Source organism: Pongo abelii, chromosome 3 (genome assembly GCF_028885655.2).
Source record: "Pongo abelii isolate AG06213 chromosome 3, NHGRI_mPonAbe1-v2.0_pri, whole genome shotgun sequence".
NCBI classification, from domain to species: Eukaryota; Metazoa; Chordata; class Mammalia; order Primates; family Hominidae; genus Pongo; species Pongo abelii.
This window is the reverse complement of record NC_071988.2, coordinates 101,241,021-101,262,748: the sequence shown is the minus strand read 5'-3', so window position 1 is coordinate 101,262,748 and position 21,728 is coordinate 101,241,021. Positions and strand designations below refer to the sequence as shown.

Sequence of the window (21,728 nt, the reverse complement as noted above, 5' to 3'; positions counted from 1 at the left end):
GAAGGATATAAACTTGAATAAGACATATTCTCTCTAAAGGGCCTTGAAATTAATGATTATTTGAGGTTTGGAGTATGGTAGTCCCCTGAATGATTTACAAAGTGTTGTGGACATTTAGAGGAGGAAAATTTCGGTGAGTCACCTTAGGGGATAAGAAATAATTATAACGCAATTGGTGTTAAATGCCAATGTGACTATAGTGTAAGGTGACATAAAGACAGGATAGGTTTAGTTATGTGAAATTATGGGAGGCCTTTCATTGTGAAATTTGAACTGAACTCTGACAATTGGGATAGATTTAATCAGAAACAAAGAGCACAGAACTTCAAGAACTATCTGGGCTGAGTGGCTGAGGCGTAGGCTGGAGTGTGGTTTGGCTAGGATCATGGAAGGTATGGGGGATAAACATTGACGGGTAGCCTGGATTCAGATTATGGAGACTTTCACATACTTGTTTTGAGAATTGGCTCATATTTCATAAATAAGTAGGAAATTATGGAAGATTAATTTAGAGCATGGGATTTATATAATGGCCATGCAGGTTTAGGAAGAGTACTCTTATAATAATGTACAAGATGATTTGGAAGATGATGATGTGTTATAAGTATTTTGCTGTCATCCTTGTGAGACACGGTGAAAGGAAGCCCAGCATAGTGGAGACAAATGCAGTTGGGAATAGGAAAACCTGGGTGTGAGTTCCAACTCTGTCTTGCCAAGTGACCTGGGGTATGTCCTGCAATGTAATCTCTCTGAATTTTAAAACCCTCGGTCAAATGGGAATAGTGATTTCCATTTTGTTGTTTTATTTTTTAAATTAAATGAGGTAACAATTGAGAATGACCTAAGTCAGAAAGGCTTGGCTTTAAAACATTTGGTAGAAAGCTAGGCATGGCAGGAAACTAACCCAGCACTAATGATAGGGCTCCTGATCCTTCTATAGGGCAGTCCACTGAGAGAGATGACCCCCAATCTACTTAAACAAGGTCTTAAGTACGAAAGGACATGGCACTGACATGTAAAAGGATCAAATTTAGCATGTGAGTCATGACAACAAGGATTTTTAGATAGTGTAGCACACAAAGTCAAGCATTTGGGTGTGCTCTGGTATTAAATCCTCAAGCCGTAAGATCGGGACCTAGCCAACAACTTGGAAACAAAATTCAGTATTCCCACGACAAAAGCTATGTAGAATTTCTGGACCCCACATTCAGAGGAGAGACACAATTCCTGTGGTGGGACTTATAGTACTAATTAGAAATTCAGAGAAGAAACTCAGTAGTTTGAAAGAAATAATGGATCATCATAGTTCCTTAGGGATTATTCTTGGCACTGGGATTCTGTCTTTCGCAATGAAACTAGGTCAGGGATCATAAGGGAAGCACCTAATAACCTCTTTATTCTGGCAAGCATCATGTCAGGAACAGGGTGGGGCTAAACCTCCAGGTATAAAATCTTTGACTCTTGTTGAGTTGGGCTCCGAGGGACATGGCAAATATTAGCTGTCAAATGTTAGTTATTGTTACTATTAGGATGGGCAGTGAAACTGGAAGTAAAACGTTAAATTTGGGAAGCATTAAAATATTAGTAGAATTTGAGAGCTCACTGGCTATAGGGTCCAAGAGACAGAGAGAGGAGTCAAAAGTAACTTGGGCATTCTGTCCCTGACTAAGATGAATGACTAAGAATAGAGTGAAAACTGTTTGTACAGAGGGGACAAGAGGGTTATTGTACAAAATGGAAGAAGGCATAGGGCAGAGGGAGAAGTTGATTTGAGCTTGACAACAAAAGCCCAGTGGGGGATATCCTTTAGGGAGTTAGAGGCCAGGTGGAATGGAAAGGCTAGAAAACCCTAGTGTCATTATGCTTCCTCATTTTCTTTCTCCCCTCCCATTGTTCACAGACACAAGCATATATATATTCTCTTTTCCACTTTCCACTTCAGATTATCTTTAAATCCTTGGAATGTTAAATTATTTTTGTGTTCTTGGGAAGGTGATTGCATGACTTATATTTGAAAATGAAATTTTATTTGAACTAGTAAAGATCAGACTGAGATGTGAGTACCCTGTGGGTTCTAGTTCAATGTTTCATAATGCAGACTGTGGAAGAAAATATTAAAAATAAAAGAAAACCACAGATTGCTGAATAATATGGAAAGAATAAAAATCAAAATGTTCTGTACCCTTCCTTGTGTAAAGATAGGACCATGGGATGTTTCACTATTTGGAATTATTCCCACATTTTTTTTCTGTAAGAATACCTCAGAAAGTATTAAGCAGAAAGAGATAAATCAGTTGTGAAGCATGTTTTATAAATAACCCTGGTCCAAAAGAATTGAGAACACTACATCCTAGGTGATGGTAGTTAATGCCAGAGTTTCTAAGTTTTTAATGGGAAAGTATACAAGCATAAATAGGAAGGGAATGATCATCCATACATTTAAGACATTTAAATAAACCTGAATTAGATAGTTTCTTAAGGGAAAAGTGAAATTTCAAAAAGTACCTACATTCATAGTGCTGGAGATATAAGCTTCATTTCACTTTTGGAGTGAAATTTTTTTCTCAGTAATGTCTGTTGTTGTTTGTTCTTAGAAAAATATCTAAGAAGAAAAGTGTCTAACACTATATTTTATATTGTCTAACACTATATTTTAATGAAACGAGAAGACATTGCAAACACATTTTCTCTTAAGGCAAATCATTTTCATAGAAGAGGGTACCTAATAAACACTCTGATAATACCTTAGCTTAAGTGATTTTAGCACACTCTGCTATGAATGTTGACCACTTAGTTGTGAAAACTTCTATTTGTAAAATTACGGTTTGATGAAAAACCTGAAGTCTGAGCAACTATAAAGATACATTCATAGGAAAAACAAAAGTGGTAGGACTTACTCAACTAGAAACCAATTTTCAGGACTCCTGTTAAAAAGGACTGGGTATAATGTAAGAATAACTGTATATCAGATTATTCTAGGCTTCTCTTTGTCCAAGGATCATTAGCGCTGAATGTAGATGAGGTATTTCATTATAATAAGTTTCACACTAATGGTATGAAGGTTGAAACTGTATTGCCCCAACTCCTGTTTTTTTTTTTTTTTTTTTACCTAATGATTAATATAGTGTTGGGTAAGTAGTCATTGCTTAATTCATATTTCTGAATTATAAATAAATAAAATATATGCAAGTTTTTAAAAATATTCTTATATTTTTATAATATAGTTATGGTATATTAGAGAATTAAAAATTAACCTCAGATTCCATGTGCATTAGATAAATAAATAAAATGAATGAATAAAAATCTATGCAAGTTCTTAAAAATGTTTTTATATTTTTCTAATGTAGTTATGGTATGTTTGAACATTAGATAATTAACCCCTGATTTCATATAAATTTGATTTCATCCTCATATTTATGTTTCACTGTATTAAGACTCTTTTGATTTCACATGACAAGAACTCAGTTAATACTAGTTTAAGGAAAAGAAAAATAGAATGTTACTGGCCTGTAACTAGGTGGTCCAGAGAGGGAAATTACCTCAGGTACAGCTGGATCCAGGGAATCAATCATGTTGTTAGGGTCTTCTCTCTCAGTAAGTTTTGCCTATGTTTCTATTTGCCTCATTCCCTCTTTAGATGAATGGTGATGAACTGTAATTGCAAAAGGAGGCTTACATGGTCCTCGGCAAGTATATTGGAAAGTGAGGGGTGTTGTCTCTGCATCAGTATATAGGGTCCCAGATAAGAACTCTAACTGATTCGGTTGAGTCATGAGCTCATTCCTGTACCAATTCTGTTGGGGGCAAGGGAGAGAGGGAGAAGAAGATACTATGATTCACAGCCTCACTAGGACCACTTGGAGTGGAAAAGAGTTTCCCAAATAGAAAGAGGCACTATTCATAGAAGTGTAAGGGTGCAAAAGTGTCCAGGGTAGGAACAAAAAAATCGGTAGTGATGACAGCTCACTATATTCAAATACAATTAAAATATTTTGACATATATTCTAAGAAGACACCCCATTCCTCCGAATTCCCACTTGATAGTAAACATAGAAAGTTTCCTTTAAATTATTCATTTTATTAACTGATCTCATTTTGGCCTCTACTGTCTAAAGCTGTGTTTGTATTTGCATGAAGATATTCCCTAATAATATTATTCTTTTCTTTTTTTGAAAAAAAATTTGGTTAGGATTGTAGTTTAAGAAAATCAAATCTGCTTTGAATAAATAAGTACAGCTTTGTGATAGTTTGTGAGAAAACTAAACTAAACTGATGACATTTGGCTACACAGATAAAATTAAATTCCAAATTTTAATTTCTTAACATTAACCTGTTGGACTATAAAAGGAGATGTCCTATAGAGGCTTACCTGCTCTTAAAAGCAGATTTAATTGAGTAGAAGGAAATTGAAAAGGTGGAGAAAATGGTTAATATTTGTGACCAAATGTACCATTTGGTGTACATTATGAGGGAAAATGTACAATTTCTCAATTATACTTCATTTTCCCCAAATATAATAATTCTCAGTTTATTCAGAAGCATTTGTTGGATACAGGGCTGTGTTCAAGACACTTTTCTGTGTTTTGTGTTACCAAAATGGATATGGTCCCCAGACTCTTCAAAGCTTACAATTTTTAGAATGTGTGTTTGGAAAATTAATAGAAGAATTAATAAAATATTTTTTCTATTATTGTTGCATAGGGAAACATTTCATTTGCCATCCTGGATTTCTGAAAAATCAAATGGAATAAATATAGACTTAGACTGCTTGGCAGATATACTTCATGTCTTAGTAAAACAAGAAAGTGGGCAAATAGGGCTAATATAAAATAATGTTTGCATCAGAGTGAAAATTATGCCAGGAACAAATTTCTTTAAATTCTGAAATAGTCTATTTATTATTACTTTATCTCATAAATTCAAGGCAGTTTTTATAGGAAGCTTATTTATTTTCTAAGCTAGCATTAAATGATTATTTTGAGTTTGTGGTGACCAAAGACAACAACAACAACAACAAAACCAAAAAGTAGAGGCAGATAAACTTGTTTCCAATCACAAACCATCCAATTTTTGGAATTTTTTCTATATTGTAATGAAACAGCAAGACTGCTAATATGATTTATTTTAAATATCAGAATTGTGAGATGTGGAAGAAACTAAATTTTTAAAAAAGATTTATTATATGGGAGTATGTTCATCAACAATGTAATCAGAACTATCCATCTGTTTTGTTTGGAGCTCAGAAGACTAAAAGACAATGATTATGATTTACCTTCTTCCACAGATCTCTTAGGGTAAAAGTTTGTTTAGAAATTTGTCATGTGTGCTTTTATTGCTTGCTTACTTGCAAGGCAGAAGAGAATCCATATTTAGAAACTGGTCAGAGTGGTGTGTGCTGTATTGAGCAACTGATACTTTGAAGCTCTAAGCATTTTTAAGGAATGAACTCAACCAAAACATGTGATTATAAAATAACAATTGTTCTTAGTTGAAGTATTACCCCTTAGAGAAAAATATATTTGGCTGGGATGTTTGGAAGCCATAGAAAAAATAAAAATCACACATCTGAATATTAAAAGGTAAGAAGGAAACAAGACAAGAGGATGAGAAACACCTTTCCAGTTGTTTTTGCTGCTTATTTTATGCAGTTGGATGTCTAATTGCTAAAGCTTTATTTTGTTAGTACCTTTAAAACTAATACTTTTCATATATTTTTCCCTGATTTAAACTTGAAATCTTGTTGTATTAGGGATGAATCCTTTAGTGTTTAAAGCTGCTCAATGATTCAGGAAAAAAAAAACAACTTGATTTTTTAGACTTTATTACCCTTACCAATATTTTCTGACATGCTGTGGGTCATGGAAATTGGCAGTTTCTATCTGTTAAGGACACACCTAGAGCACTTGTAAATTATTTGTGATGATCGGTTGCCAGTGATGTTATAGATCTAAAATCAGTGTCAAAAAATTATTGCTGAGATAAATATTTAGAATTTTTAATAGATTTGTAAAAATTTTGGAGAACTTTAGGTAGCATATGTGAATGTATATATAAAGAAATAATCTATTTTGGGGAAGAAAAAGCCTTATTATTTAGAGTTGATCCTAAAAAATGTTATTACAGAGGAAACCATTTAATGGGATTTAATACCCTTTTTCTCTTTTTATATATTCTACCTAAAATAAGACTTTAAAAGAAAGATAACACATATCTTAAGTTTGTTTCTCTTCATGTTGTTTTTGTTTTTGTTTAGTTTTGCATCTGGTCCAATATGCCTTATAGGTACTATTAATTACCAAAATTTGAATTTATCCAAATAATTTTTTTTCAATATGCGTAACTGAAAATGTGATTTGATTAATTCAGATAGCTTCTCAGTAAGCTCTGTATCTTTTTACATGCATAACTCTTAGTGTTATATGCTCCGTTTTTTATCTTATAGTCATAATGGCCATGCTTCTTATTAAAAAGTTTTGCATTTACTTTTTAATTAAATAGAATAAACATTCATTGAGCAGCTGCTATTCATAAGATATTGCGCTACATACTTTTTATATTAGATTGAATTTTGAATATGTGGTATTATTCATTTTAAAAGTTTTTATTTCATTCTTCTGGAATGGGCTGCATTCTATTTTCCAGATGTAGTATCCTTCCTGTTGCCACTTAGAAATTAGAAAAAAACATATGGATTTAAAAATATGTCTAGGCTTATATTAATTGTAGGAAGTGTTTTTGTTTTGGTCAAGCTGGATGGTTGCTCTTCAAGTCCTAAGGTCTAGCTCATAGATGTTTCTCTCAAATTCAACATAAACTTCAAAGACAACATAGGTCCTAAATAATATTTTGATTTTATCTCCCCATCTTAATTTATTGCATGATAAATTATTATCTTGGATCGACACCAACTACAACTCTCCACAAATCCCATATTACTTTAAATACCAGAAGAAAAGGCCGTAACTATATCCATTGTATATGTTTTTCAGGCCATGATATTGCTTTTATTACTTCTTATGTGTCCTACGTTTGTTATTATAGCATGTGTCTTTTATGTAATCATATTCAGGAACTTACAAGATTTCAATCAAAGTATGATTCCACATGTAACATGAAACCTCTAAGAAAGAAGAAATTAAGTCAAGGTTCTCACAAAACTCATGCCTTCTGATGATTTCTGGTTTTCTATGGATGTTTCCTTGACAATACCAGCAGTCTTTACCATCAGTTATTATTCAGTAGTTATAAAAACTTGATTGTAACCATATAGACAAGCAAGATAAGAAACTTCTTTGTAGCCAGTTGGATTCTTGGAGTATTTGTCCCTCTGTCTTAGCATTGGTTCTCAACCTCCAGCAAACCTTGCCAATTCTGATTCCAGAGTGAATTTCTGCCTCTTGTCACGTAGAAAGGAGATTTGGCCTTTGGTGAACCCATGCAACCTGACCATATTATACTAGATACAGACTCGATGCAAATTAATTTGGGACATTCCTAGAGTGTCCAGGCTTAAACACTGTTCTGACGCTTCATTCAAGTTGGGCTTCAGAGAAGAGACAACAGTAGAATCTACTTTCATCTCCTGCCAAACATCTATAATCTCAAGGAGGCCAGCAGGCAGGGCAGTCACAGCTGACTCTTACGGCTGGATCTGGACTTGCTGCTAAATGAAAACAAACCCAGAGGGATACATAAACAGCTTTATCTTATCCTACACTTCTCCCTTGCCAAATAGAAAAATTCCATGAAATTAGTTAGCAGTGTTCCCTGAACTATTGAGAGTATTTTGCTTATCTGAATTGTACAAATAATGCATCAAAATTTTATACGTTCAGTTAGAAGCAACAGAAAATGTCATTATAATTTATAAGGGGTTAATGTTATTATTCCATCAGCAGTTTTATCCCAAAAACTTAGCAAAGGGAAAAATACTTGGGTTTTGAATTTCTCATGTTAATACATGACAGACTTTTTACCACACATTTTAAAGGAGGCATTCAAGACACATCTTAAGTAGGAGAGAAGGTTTCAGTGAGAAAGGATAGTGACTGTTATTGCAGAGATCAAATATTTAAAACTAGGCATTTAATTCACTGGCACAATAGGTTGGAATGCAGACATTTTATACCAAATATCAGAATTTAGAACTCAATATGTTTTTTAAAATTCTGTATTTGTATAAATTTTTGGGGTACAAGTGTAATTTTGTTACATGAATATTTTGCTTCAAGATAAAGTCAGAGCTTTTAGTATGGAATAAGACACACTGTACCCACTAAGTAATTTTTCATCCTCCACTCCCCTCTCTCCCCCACGCTTGTTAACTCTTTTCTATTGTATATTTTTAGCAGACTATCAGCACAAGTCTTACAGATAGTTTTGTGTATACCAATAGCTATTTTGCCTAGACAGATTCCTCCTGGAAGTTCATACCTTTATCTTCTAACTATTCTGTGCCCTCTGAGAACAACAATAGGTTAAAAAGGTTTTAGAGACCCTGTGATTCACAAATATAAGAGGGAAAGAAACTAAGAAAAGGAAGAACAGAGAAATTGGCCTTATAGGTAGACCTGTTTTTGCAATGTTGGGATCCCATTTTAGATTTTCCCTCATGCTGCTTGCATTTCTTGCTTTAAAATTGTTAGACTGCCTGAATTTCCATGCACAGTTATTTTTCATAGCTTAACAAACATCATTTTGAGTTTACAATATTATCAATTCACATGTTCACATTCAATATAAAGTATGAATGAGTTCATGAGATAAGAATAGGTACAATGAAATGGAGTATTTTGGGGATAAAGGAAACCTATATAGAGAGCATATTTAGAAAAGAAGTAACTGTGTGTGTCTAGCAACCTAGGTGAGACAGTGAGGGGGAGAGGACCAAAGGCTAACATTCCATATGAAAAATGTACCCAATGTCTGTTCCGTGTCCAGAAAAAGTATAGAGAAAGAAAGAAAAACACCCCCAAACTTCTGCCTCACATTTCTGTTCCCAACTCAGGTAAATTCTAAAATTTTAGAACTATGAAACCTAGATGTCATTCACATAGTGAAGAAAATGTGTTCTAAGATCATATAACAAATTTAATTTTTATAAACAGAGTTTTACAGTTTTCTAAGTGCCTGTTGTCTTCCAAAACCAGAGTTAGGGCTTGTGGTAGCTTGTTGTTCTAGTATGGCCTCTTTTGTCTTTTAGGTTCTGAATGATGCTGAGAAGTAAAAACTACGTATTTTTATCTGTGTAAAACAAATTTGAGATAGAAAGCATTAATACAGTAAGACAAGAAAGAAACATAATAATAAGAGAGAGGGATCTAAGTATTTGGCTATCTTATAAGTTACTAATTCATAGAATGATTAAACATTTTAATTTATCCAAAGTCAATGGCATTAGGAATTTTAAAACAAACATACATTCTATTACAAAGATACATGCATGCGTATGTTTATTGCTGCACTATTCACAATAGCAAAGGCATGGAATCAACCCAATTGCCCATCAATGATAGACTGGATTAAGAGAATGTAGTACATATACACCATGGAATACTCTGCAGCCATAAAAAGGAATGAGATCATGTCCTTTGCAAGGACATGGATGGAGCTGGAAGCCATTATCCTCAGCAAACTAATGCAGGAACATAAAACCAAACACTGCACGTCTGAACTGTGAGGTCACGTGGACACAGGGTGGGGAACAAGACACACTGGGGCCTGTTGGGGGTGGGGTGGAGAGAGGGAGAACATTAGGAAAAATAGCTAATGCGTGCCGGGCTTAATACCTAGGTGACAGGTTGATGGGTGCAGCAAACCACCATGGCACATGTTGACCTGTGTAACAAACCTGAACATCCTGCACATGTACCCCAGAACTTAAAATAAAAATTAAAAAAAAAATTTTGAGAAAAAAGGAAAGAAAATCCTAACAAATAAAAGTGAAAGCTTAGTGATATACTTTTGAGGATAAGGAATAAGCCAGATTTTAGATTGTTTTTGGTAGCATTACAGGAGTCCAGACAAAACAGGCAGATACATTTCACTAGTTTGTTAAGAGTTAGATTTTGTAATGGTTAGATTATCCATCACAAACCTGGAGGGTGTTGGAAGGTGCTGGCTAGAAGAATGGGGTTTGGAGTCAATAAAACCTGGGGACAACCTAGTTAAGAGCTAATTCTTCTAGGGCAGTTAAAAAATCTTTCTAAGCCCCAGTTTCCTCATCAACAAAACATGGATAAAAATATTTGTTTATTAGACTTATGAGGATTAGCTGAAAAAAATTCGTAAAAAGCACTTAGCATAGTTGCTGGAACATAAGTGCCCAACGAATGGTTAACTATTATCATGTTAGAAATTCTTTTGAATTTTGGACTACTGATACTTGTACTTAATTTAGAAAATTTGACTTTTTGTCATCTATATTAATGTTTGAGGACTTAAAACTAGGGATTAGGTAATAAGGTATATAATTTTTTTATTTGTAAATACTCCTTAATACTAATATTACTTTTTGTGTGAACAGATGCTTCAATAGTATACTTTTTCATGGTGATATCAAATTCTTTGCCAATATGTGTGTGTGTGTGTGTGTGTGTGTCTATGCATGGGTATATATCCCCCAAAATATCAAATGATGAAATTTTGAATTTAGTGTGTGCATGACTTAACATACCCTAGATTTATTAAGCACTTGATTTATCTTTAAATTTGATCTATTGGTCTATGGTGCTGTTAGCTTTCTCTAATGTCAACTAAGGCTATATTTAGTAGAAACTATTTTCTTTTACTATTGAAACATAATGATGACAGCATATATTAGAGGGAAAGTCCTTACAATTTTCTCTCTTGTACCAATGATGGAGTTGCAAAGTATTAAAGATAATTTGCCATTTATTGTGGATGGGACACCTGATCCAATGTTCAGTCAGTAATATTATTTAATTTGGCAAAAATTAACTAGAGTGTTTAGAATGTTTCTCCTCCTTGTCAGTTGTTTAGAAATGACAGTTTTAATATAATAGACTCATTTTGGTTTATTCTATTTTTTCTTTCCTTTCAATTTTTATTTTAGATTCAGGAGGTACATGTGCAGGTTGTGCAGGTTTGTTACCTAGGTGTATCGCATGATACTGAGGTTTTGGGTCCAGTTGATCCCATCACCCAGGTACTGAACATAGTACCCAATAGCTGGTTTTTCAACCCTCATCTCCCTTCCTTCCTCCCCCATCTAGTAGTCCCCAGTGTCTACTGTTCCCATCTTTATGTCCATGAGTACCCAATGTTTAGCTCCCACTTATAAGTGAGAACATGCAATCTTTGGTTTTATTTTCTTGCATTAATTCACTTAGGATAATGGTCTCCAGCTGCGTTCATGTTGCCTCAAAGAACATTATTTCATTCATTTTTATGGCCGTGTTTTATTCCATGGTTTCTATGTGCCACATTTTCTTCATCCAGTCCACTGCTGAGGAGCACCTAGGTTGATTCCATGGCTTTGCTGTGAACAGTGCTGCGATGAACATGCGAGTGCTTTTTGGTGGAAGAATTTATTTTCTTTTGGATATGTATCCTGTAATGGGATTGCTGGGTCAAATAACAGTTCTAAGTTCTTTGAGAAATCTCCAAACTGCTTTCCACAGTGGCTAAACTCATATTACCACTGGCAGTGTATAAACATTCCCTTTTTTCCACAACCTCACCAGCATTTGTTGGTTTTTGACTTTTTAATAATAGCCATTCTGATTGGTGTGAGATGGTATCTCATTGTGGTTTTAATTTGCATTTCTCTAGTGATTAGCAACGTTGTGCATTTTTTTGTATGTTTCTTGGCCACTTGTATGTCTTCTTTTGAGAAGTGTCTGTTCACCCATTTTAATATCTTGAACATTTCAATTTGTATAATTACTTGGTGAGAATAGACTATTAACTTTTGTTTTTGTAAAACTGTTCAAAAAAATTTATGGTGCAAACTATTTGCATTCAGACATCAAATTATTTTGATTTCTAGTTGTTGCTTTCTTAATATTGGAACATGGTAAACTCTAGATGGAAAAGAATAAATTTAGAACAAATTTCATTTTCTAAAAATGCACAAATTCTCTTCTTACTCTTCTCCCTCCTCTCTATTTTTCATTTGGAAATGGTTTTGGTGAAGTTAGTTTCAAATTATAGATTTCTGGATTTCCAACATTCATAATTTATGGAAAAAATAGATGCTTCATCACATAAATTAACTTTATCTTGACTCGTCTGTGTCCTAATATGATTGTTGGTTTGTTAATAAGACTTTTTAATGTCGTCATTAATTTATGTGTTCAATGTTTATTCCTTAAGCATTTATTGGTTGTACCGAAGGCACAAAACAATGTGTAAGGCCCTGAATGTGCTGTGTAGTATAATTCAATCTCATTTCTTCCCTCAAAAAGTTTGTTTTCTAGTAGAAGAGTTGAGTTATGCACAATAATATAATTTAAGGTCCAAAGAGTTTTTTTTTTTTTTAAATAAACTTTAGAGAGCAGCACATGCCATGGAAATTCAATTAGATAACATTAGATTGTGATACCAATGTTATGACTTGTGCTCTGACTACTTGCTTTTCAATGAATGTGTTACCTGAGTCACTTTTCCATTCAATTATATTACTTTTAGAAAAACTTATTTTATTAAAAGAATTAATTATGAATATTGAATTAATGTAAATGTATTGTTATTAGCAAATATAAGCTATGCTGTTTACTGCAGGATATATCTAACATTAGCTATCCTTAATCTTTGCTTAATTTAACTTGATTTCTTTAAACTCAGACTTTAATAGAACATAAATCGCTGAATCATCCTGAACCTCTTCTTTAAAATTAAAATACCTTATAGGGGATATACAGGGCCTGGCTCCAAAGATGTAGATCACCAACAGTCCTGGAGGGTGTTTGTTCTTCAGCCTTAAAGAGATCTCCTTAGGAGAATTGCTCATTTGATATTGCTATTGGAACTCTCATTTATTTAGAAATGTTTTGATGGATTGGATCAAATTAAAAGACCAAGTCAACATATGTACAATTATCTTAAATGTTATGAAATCTGATTGACTTATGGTCAGTGCTGGTAGAAGAGAGAAAACAAATATAATGTTACAAATTCACTGAGGTCATTCTGGATGCATATTTTTTGACATGATCTTTAGAAAATCCTTTTGTAATTTTTTGATTTACTTTATTCTGAGGAATTGTAGAGAAATGGTTTCTATTGCCAATAGATGTAATCTTTAAATGTCTCATAATTTTCCTGGGTACTTGAAATATTTTTTCAGTAACACTGATAAAGCTATGGCTAAATAACTAATAAAGAGATTGTAAACTGAAAGATGCAATTAGTCTCCTTAATAAGATCTGTTTTAAGATAAATTCCTTCAGGACTGATAACAGACAAAATAGATTTGGGGGTTTTGTGTTTTCCTTTAACCTTCCATTTTGATGGTTCACTGTTGTCACTGTTATCTCAGATTGGCCAAGGCTATAGCTATAATGCCCATTTTTGTTAGTTGGAACCTTTTCAGCTTCATATTCCTTTGCAAATATTTTCTATTCTATTTCCTTCAGAGTCTTGTTATCTGAACTGTGTCCAAATTTTTAAAGATGTTAGTGATTTGAAATACCACCCTTCCAAGAGGGCACATTAACCTTTAACAAGAGTTCTTAATTCTTGAAACCATAAAACTGAATGTTGGTTATTGTGGATAAAGTAGCAGACCAAAAGGAGGTATTTGGTTGCAGAAAGGTCTTTGAGTGCCTATGGAATCTCTTTGGTCATTTCTGGATTTAAATGGGCCTCATCTGCGGTTTCTCAGATATAAAATGTTACGAGGTTTGTTTTCTAATCACAAAATCCTCAATCACTATATGAAAAGTTGAGTTTATTGGAAAGTTATCTTAAAAAGTACAAATTTTCCCGCTTCTCAGAGATGTATATTCAGCAACAAAGTTCCATGATTTGACACAGTTGGTTTTAGGGGCTGAGAACTTACAGTTTCGCTGTTATTAAAGAAAGCACGGAAAGCATGTCTATTTCCTGATACAGTCCTTACTTCCTATTCTAGTTATGAACAGGAGATGCTAGAAACTGCTGTAAATCATCTGTCTTCAACTTCTGCCAAGAAAGGAATGTCAAGAAAGGAATTCTGGAGATCATCTGGAATTTGTCTGATTGATAATATAGTGCAGAGCAGTTCTAAAAATAAAGACAGGATTGTTGTCCATGAGGAACAGCTTATTTCATCATTGTTTTTCAGTTGTAGCCTTGTCCCTTGTGTGGTGGTTTCTGTTTCTCAGAACAAGCTAAGAAGAGCAGCTCTGTTCCTGTGTTCTGGGAATGCTTGAGTACGGAGTCTGTGTTTTTAAAAAGAATATTGGCTCATATAAGGAGTCTATGTTCTGCAATTGTAATTTTTTATGCATATAAGAGGGAATAGCACCCACAGGAATTAAGCCTGAGAAATGGAATAGAAATGCCACTGTCCAATAAAGAGAAGTGCTTTTTAATTTTAATTTTAATTTACTTATTTGTTTGAGACGGAGGCTTGCTCTGTCGTCCAGGCTGGAGTGAAGTGGCATGACCTTGGCTCACTGCTGTGTTAAAGCGATTCTCCTGCCTTAGCCTCCTGAGTAGCTGGGATTACAGGCGTGAGCCTCCATACCTGGCTCATTTTTTGTATTTTTAGTAGAGACGGGATTCACCATGTTGACCAGGCTGGTCTCGAACTCCTGACCCCAAGTGATCCCTCTGCCTCGACCTCCCAAAAGGCTGAGATTATAGGCATGAGCCACTGTGCCCAGTCAGAAGTGCTTTTTTATTGATATTATATTGAGCCACCGCACCCAGTCAGCAGTGCTTTTTTATTGATATTGATATTACATTGGTCTTCTGAACAGAAAACATGACAGCATTACTAAACAGGGGGTCTGATTTGTTATCTTGTTTTTGCTTGATTGGGAAGGTCAACATAGATTTTATGGCGGCAGGAAATTTTAGTTATCTGTTCATACCCAAGGTTATCAGACTTTGAGACAATGCTCACTTTTCCTGTGCTTATCTGAATTTACTTTAATCAAATAAGGACATAATCATATCAGTACATGATCTTAAAATATACCCTGAAATACAGTGCAGAAGTTTCCTAAGAACTTGGTAGCTGTACACGCTATAGTTAATAGATTTTCTCTGAGATCTATTGAAGTATGGAGAAGACCTCAAGGTTATTACTAATCTTATAATTTACTTCACGTTGTAATTTAGATCTATAGCTTGGTAATCTTTTTTTTTTTTTCTTTTTTAGATACTAGCTCAGTCATGTACTGAAATCCTAGAATTGCAGCCCTCAAGTGTCTGTGTGGGGGGTAAGTGTTTAGAATTTAAAAATACCATGTAAGAAATTGTATTTTTTTCCTAGCTAAAATATATGATATGAAACTCATGTTGGAAAAAGAATAGCAAAATTAACTTTTTTGGCATCTTTTTTGTGTAAGAATTTTTAAATAATTCCTTGAAATATTTCTATTTTAAATTCAAATTTTTAAGATTGGAATGTTATTTTAAATAATGAGCATATTGTGTGACAGGCTTTTAGAATCTTCTGTATATTTAGTTCACGCTTGAGACCTTTCCTATGGCAAATAAAATAAAATATGAAATCGTTTCTTTTGTCTGATTATACAAACAGTCAGGTATATGTAGACTTTGAGCTCCCTCTTTGATGACCTGGACAAAGTACAGAATCTGCCAGCTCAGGGCACATAAGGAAGTGACTTATGGACGGATGGCAGGAAGGAAGCAGGTGGCTTCATCAGCTGGTGCTAAGCACATACTCAGGTTTTCACACCTCCCAGCCATCCTTGCCCAGACAGAGTGTGATTCTCTCTGGCCTATTTTATTTCTTTTTCAAGCCTGACCTACAGTTCATTTTAACCTGACTTTACTTTAAAAAGGAAAAATATTGGGTCTGGTGAGGGAGAAAATATGTTGTGTAATTTACCATAGAGCCTCCCAGCCGGTTGTGCATGGTCTCACATTCTGCATCTTCTAGATTCCCTAATGAATGAATATGGAGATGTTTAAGGAAAGTAGTGCATCTGAACATCCCAGGGAAGGATTATCTTTCCTAAAAGTGAAGGTTAATACATTTCTAGAGATAACAAAGAAAAATAAATGGAAAATTAATATTAAAGTGGTAGCTATTGTTTATTAAACTCCAATTTTGTGCTGAGTGTATGCTGGGTTGTTTGCATTTATAACTTTACCTAATCCTTATAATAACACTATTGAAAGTTTTATACATCCCTGGTTTACAGATGGGGAAGCTGAGGCAGAGACAGGTTCAGTACTTGCTACTAGTAATTACCCTATTTGACCTTTGCCTGTCTGACTTTAATGCCCATACTCTTACCGAATCACATTTTAAGTTTTACCTGCACTTTATTTTAACTTGCAAGTGAAATTCCTTTCATAACATAGTAAATGAAAAGTGGGTTGGCAGTAGTTTCTTGCGTAGTTAATGACTATATTATACTTGTATTATGTTAGATATGAGAAGTTTCAGAGGATTCGTAATGTTAAATTAAAATGGAGAACAGGCCTGAAGAAGCCCCAAGCAGGCAAAAACACTTAGGCCTCATAAGTAGCCTTAACCTTAGTTGATTTACAAATATAATTGGAATTTAATTTGTACTATTTATTGTAAACGCCTACATTAAGAAAAATAGAATTTAAGTGCAACCAATCAAAAACAACCAACAAACATATATTACTAGGGACTTTCCACGGGATAGACCAAATAAGGCAACTGTGTAAGTATAACCCGTCAAATATTTTCTTTGGTTTGCTTCCACGTTGATTCTATAAAAGCCTCCCCCTTGTATTCCCTTGGTAAAGCTGCCAAACCACTTCTGATTTGGATCTGTCTAATTCAAGAATCTTCTGCTCAAATAAACTATTTAAAATTTTATTTGTGCTTCAATTTACCTTTTAAACAAGTGTTAATCACTATTAAAATAGTTAATATACTATGTTGCAGCATAGCAGTAAACATTCATTGTCTGTCAGGATATTTGATCAGTTAACTTTCATTCCAGCCTATTCTCTCACTCTCTAACATTTTTTAGTGCTTGCTTCTACTATAAATAATGGTACAGTAAGTTAAATCAACTTTTGTGATGGGCCATCGATTATTAGTGATTCAAAATACATGATCTTTTGATTATTTATAGGTTTGAAATAGAAAATGAATCAGGATTAGTAAGCTGAAGAAGTGGTTAAAGAAGAATTCTGTATGGAACAGGCATAGATTAAAGAAAGTACTACATATGACTTTTCTAAGAACTAAAAAACATACATAATTAATTAGTTTTATTTACATTCCCAAACCTTAATACCTAAGAGTAGGGAGAAACCAAGTTTTTTTTCCCTGGTATTTTCCTAAGGATAGAAATTGAGGAGGTTTGTATAGTATCTGTCTGGGAATGACTGTTAATGCTTCTGTTCTAATACCTTGGTCACTACTGGGAATCACTTTGTTTAGAAAATAAAATAATGCATCCCCACGTGGCAGTGAATGGTATCTTCACTACATTTACCTAGAGGGTCTAGGAAAGCCAGCACAGTTGGAAATATAGAGCTATGTCTTCATTGCTATTAGTTAACTGAATAGTATGAAAAAAATTATTCTATGCACCTTAATACTTTCATTTCAGCTTGTGTTTTTTATTTTTTTTTTGGTAAAGCGGTGATTAAATGTTTATTTTTCCTTTTATTTCTAGAGGAATTTCAGATTGTCTTAAGTGGAAGAGGATTCATGCTGGGCAGTCGGAATGGCAGTGTTCTCTGCACTTACACTGTAAATGAAACATACACAACAAGTAGGTCCCCAGTAATCTCAGTGTTGTCTTAATCTCTGCAAAGCACATCAGCATCAAATGTTTTCTTTGATGCTGACATCTTTTTAATCAAAGAAGGAAGAAATGAACTCTGAATGATAATACAAATAGTAGTGATAATTATTTAATAGTTATTTAATAATGGCAACATTTGTTTATAACTTAACAAATGCTGGACCCTGTCCTAACTACCCTCATTGAACAGATGATGGTTTGTGGCTAAAAGAATGAAATTACTTGCATGTGGTGACACAGCTAATAATGGACAGAGCTGATATTTGAACCCACTTTTCCTGACTGTACTCTGTACCTACTGCATCAACCACATGATTTAATTGCTTCTTTCCTCAGGCTTCTTTCTTGTCACACTTGCCTTAAAATCTAATTATCTTCGGCTTCTCTCCTACATGTTCCCTTTTTTCTTTCTTTTTTTTGTCACTTGTTTTCTTTATCTAATTTCCTAATAATTTGTTAGTTTATTGAAGATAGTCTTTTTTTGCCTTATAGATTTTTGCATCTCAAATTCTCACCCAGCATAGTGTTGGTTGATAATTTTCATATTTATTGAATTGAGTTTTAATTTTCCCTGTCCTTGACTTTTAAAAAAGCCAAGAGTATGTTTTTATTTTCATTCTGAAAAAACCCTCCCTCTTAAATAGACCTTAGTTTTCTGAGCATCTTGAGTATCTATATAAATGTTTTTCCTTATTAATTATTATATTGCCCTTCAAAATTTATATTGTAAAGCAGACTTTATAACTTTGTAAACTCTGGTAGAGTTTTTTTTAGATTCATCTGCCATTTTGCTGTTTATCTGAGTATAAACACTCCAGTTAACACAGCTTTGGCCATACACACAGTACCTTTTCAATATATGTTTATTGAATTAAAATGGTGAGGATCTCAGCATGCTAAATGTCATAATTAATTCTTCTCTTTTCTATTAAGATCACAATTTTAGTAAGGCAAAAATTTACAAACTCTCTTCATAGTAGGTTCCACAATTGAGTAGGACAAGATAATTTTATTTTTATTCAGTAGTCATTTGTATCTAAGCATTAGCTTCACCTAGCTTCTTTTGATTACATATTTGAGTTCATTATAAAATAAACGTATTTCATGTTTAGCTACGTAAGATTAAGTTTATTAAAGTAAATCCTCAAATAAGTGAAACTGGTATTTTCCTCTTTTAGATTCTAGAATGATCAATTTGACTAAGTAACTTTTCTGCATATTTCTAGTCTAAATCATTTTTCTCATATTTTATTAAAATTACAAGGGCGATTTAAGTATGCGACTTCATAAAATGCATTTATTTATTGTAGACAAATGTTTTATTAAACTTGTGAAATAAGTTCATTTTCCTTTGGACATCTAACTTTCATCTTCCTTCATCTTTTCTAAAGTGTGCTTTTAAAATAATACAGAACATTTGTTTTTTAAAATCTGAGATATTTAAAAAATTTAAGAGAAAATATATTTTATAGTATCTAGAATGGTATGTGAACTTAGTCTAAGTCAAAATAATCCTAACTTATGATTTACCAACACTGTATGTCAATGGAGCATATAATCTCTTTCCATTTTTCATTCCCTTTTACTTCTCTTTCTTTAGTTTTTTTATGTTAATATATCTAGTATTCCACATTTGAACTCTGATTGAAGCATGCTGTTCATATTATTAATGAAACTGTGTGAGATGCATAAAACCCTTTATTAATTCAGTGGCATTTTATTTTCTAGGTGTAAAACCAGTAAGTGTACAGCTTAATTCTATGCTTTGTCCTGCACCTATCCTGAATAAAGCTGGAGAGTAAGTACTTAATTTAAAACAATTTTATAACATTTTTAGTAAAAAATTATTAGAAAATGATGACATACATTGGTCATTTTATTCTATCTTTTTTTGATATATAGAGCATTAAAAAGTAAGCCTTGGGCAAGCCATTTAACTTAGTACTAGGCAAGCAAGTTAGTACTTCAGCTATACTCTTAGTAGGTTGAAAATGCTAAAAAGTGTTTTATCTAGTTTCTTCAATACTGATTAAAAGGCTCTATGAATATTTATCTGGATGGGTTTGAGAACTATTATTAGAATCTATAAATAATCAGAGCCATAAATGTTATTTTAAACACACACACATGCACACACACATACATGTGTGTGCACACACACACATGTGTGTGCACACACACACCCAGTTCAAAAGTGAGATTTTCAATAATTACTATAGTATTTAATAAATATTGCGATTAAAGAGCAGCAAGAACATGGCTAAAAAAAGGCACACCTTGCACTAGGAGATACTTGTACATTTGTATTAACTTATGCTTTGTGTTCCATTTCTGTTAAGGTCTATCTTCTCATCTTCTTTTGTGTGGCCAAAAAACCACAATATCTGCTAAAAAGAAAAATAAATTTAGTTTGGATGAAGGAGTCTTATTTGAATTGTTTATACACAAATAATTCTACTGATAATTTAGTGTTCCCATTTGTGATTTTTTTCAGTTCTATGATGAAGCAAATGATTACAAATAGTTCAAATATTCTCTAGCCCAACAGTAGAGCATGTTTAAGGTAGTTAATAGGATACAGTTTTCTAGGATCTCTTTATATAGATCTGATACTGAAAGCAGGGAAAAATTACATATACAAGGCCACAATCCAAAATCTGGATTAGTATTTAGAGACCGAAAATGATATTTTCCTCTATGGAAACTAAGAAAATCATTCTAGCATTTTTAAGCTGACTCAAACATGTATCTTTTGTGGATACTTAAATATTCAAGATATCTATCGCACATCACTTTTGGTCATGCAAGTAAATTGGAACAGTATCAGCTTTCTATTTTAAATCGTTTCAAAGAAGCTGCACAAGATGGCTTACAAAACTAAGAGTATTATTCATTTTCTGTATCATGTAATAATCTATGTTATTGACAACATGCCTGTGGCTAAATTAAATTGGCATTGGAATTTGAGGCAAGTCACTTTCTTGTGGAGCCATCTTAACCCCAAGCACACTGTAGGACTCAATGGCTTTCTGAATAATCATGTCTGTATTAGTCATGATACATCTATTGACTTAAAATTTAGTCTTGTTTTACTGAATCTGTAATTCCAGGTTGGTCCTCCTGAATATTCCCCCAATCTATCTCCCAAACTGTATTTTCCATTTTAGTCATTGGCAGCTCCATCATTTTTGTTGTTCAGGTAAAAATCTTTTGAGTCATTATTGATTTCTTTCTCTCTCTTAGACCCAGTCTATCAACAAATCTTCTTAGCTCTAATTTCAAAATTTATCCAAAATCCAATCTCTGCTTTCTACCTCTACTGCTACCGTTCTAGACCAAGTTACTGTCATCTCTTGCTTGGATTATTAGTCTCTCAACTGGTCTTTCTGTTTCCATCCTTCCCAAGAGTGATCTTGTTAAAACAGATCAGTTTATGTCATCTCTTCCCTTAAGATTCTCGGTGATGAGTTCTTTACCCCACTCAGAGTAAGGTCTAATTAGTGTAATACTATACCAGGTTCTACAGGGTCTGGCCTCTCACTCCCTTTCAGACTTCATCTTCTATTTGCTCTTCCTACTCAGTTATGTCACACTGGCCTCTTTGCTGTTCTTGACCACACCTGCGCACTCCTGCTCCTGCACTTTTATACTTCTTGTTGCCTCTGCTTGGATTGCTCTTCCCCTGATCTAGAACTGTATGTGAACTTAGTCTAAGTAAAACAAAACAAATCCAAACTTATGATTTACCAACACTGTATGTCAATGGAGCACGTAAACTCTTTCTTTAAG

At 33.6% G+C, this 21,728-nt stretch overlaps 1 protein-coding gene across 3 annotated transcripts in view; it reads left to right on the top strand.

Annotated features, from left to right (window-relative positions):
- ANTXR2 (ANTXR cell adhesion molecule 2) overlaps window positions 1-21,728 on the top strand; it is a 159,527-nt gene that overhangs the window by 22,257 nt on the left and 115,542 nt on the right. For all 3 annotated transcript variants that reach the window (XM_002814915.6, XM_002814916.4, XM_009240137.4), the window contains exons 8-10: window positions 15,332-15,392; window positions 17,808-17,906; window positions 19,668-19,737. In XM_002814915.6, coding sequence (XP_002814961.1) covers window positions 15,332-15,392; window positions 17,808-17,906; window positions 19,668-19,737 — 230 coding nt within the window. The remainder of the gene's footprint in view (window positions 1-15,331; window positions 15,393-17,807; window positions 17,907-19,667; window positions 19,738-21,728) is intronic.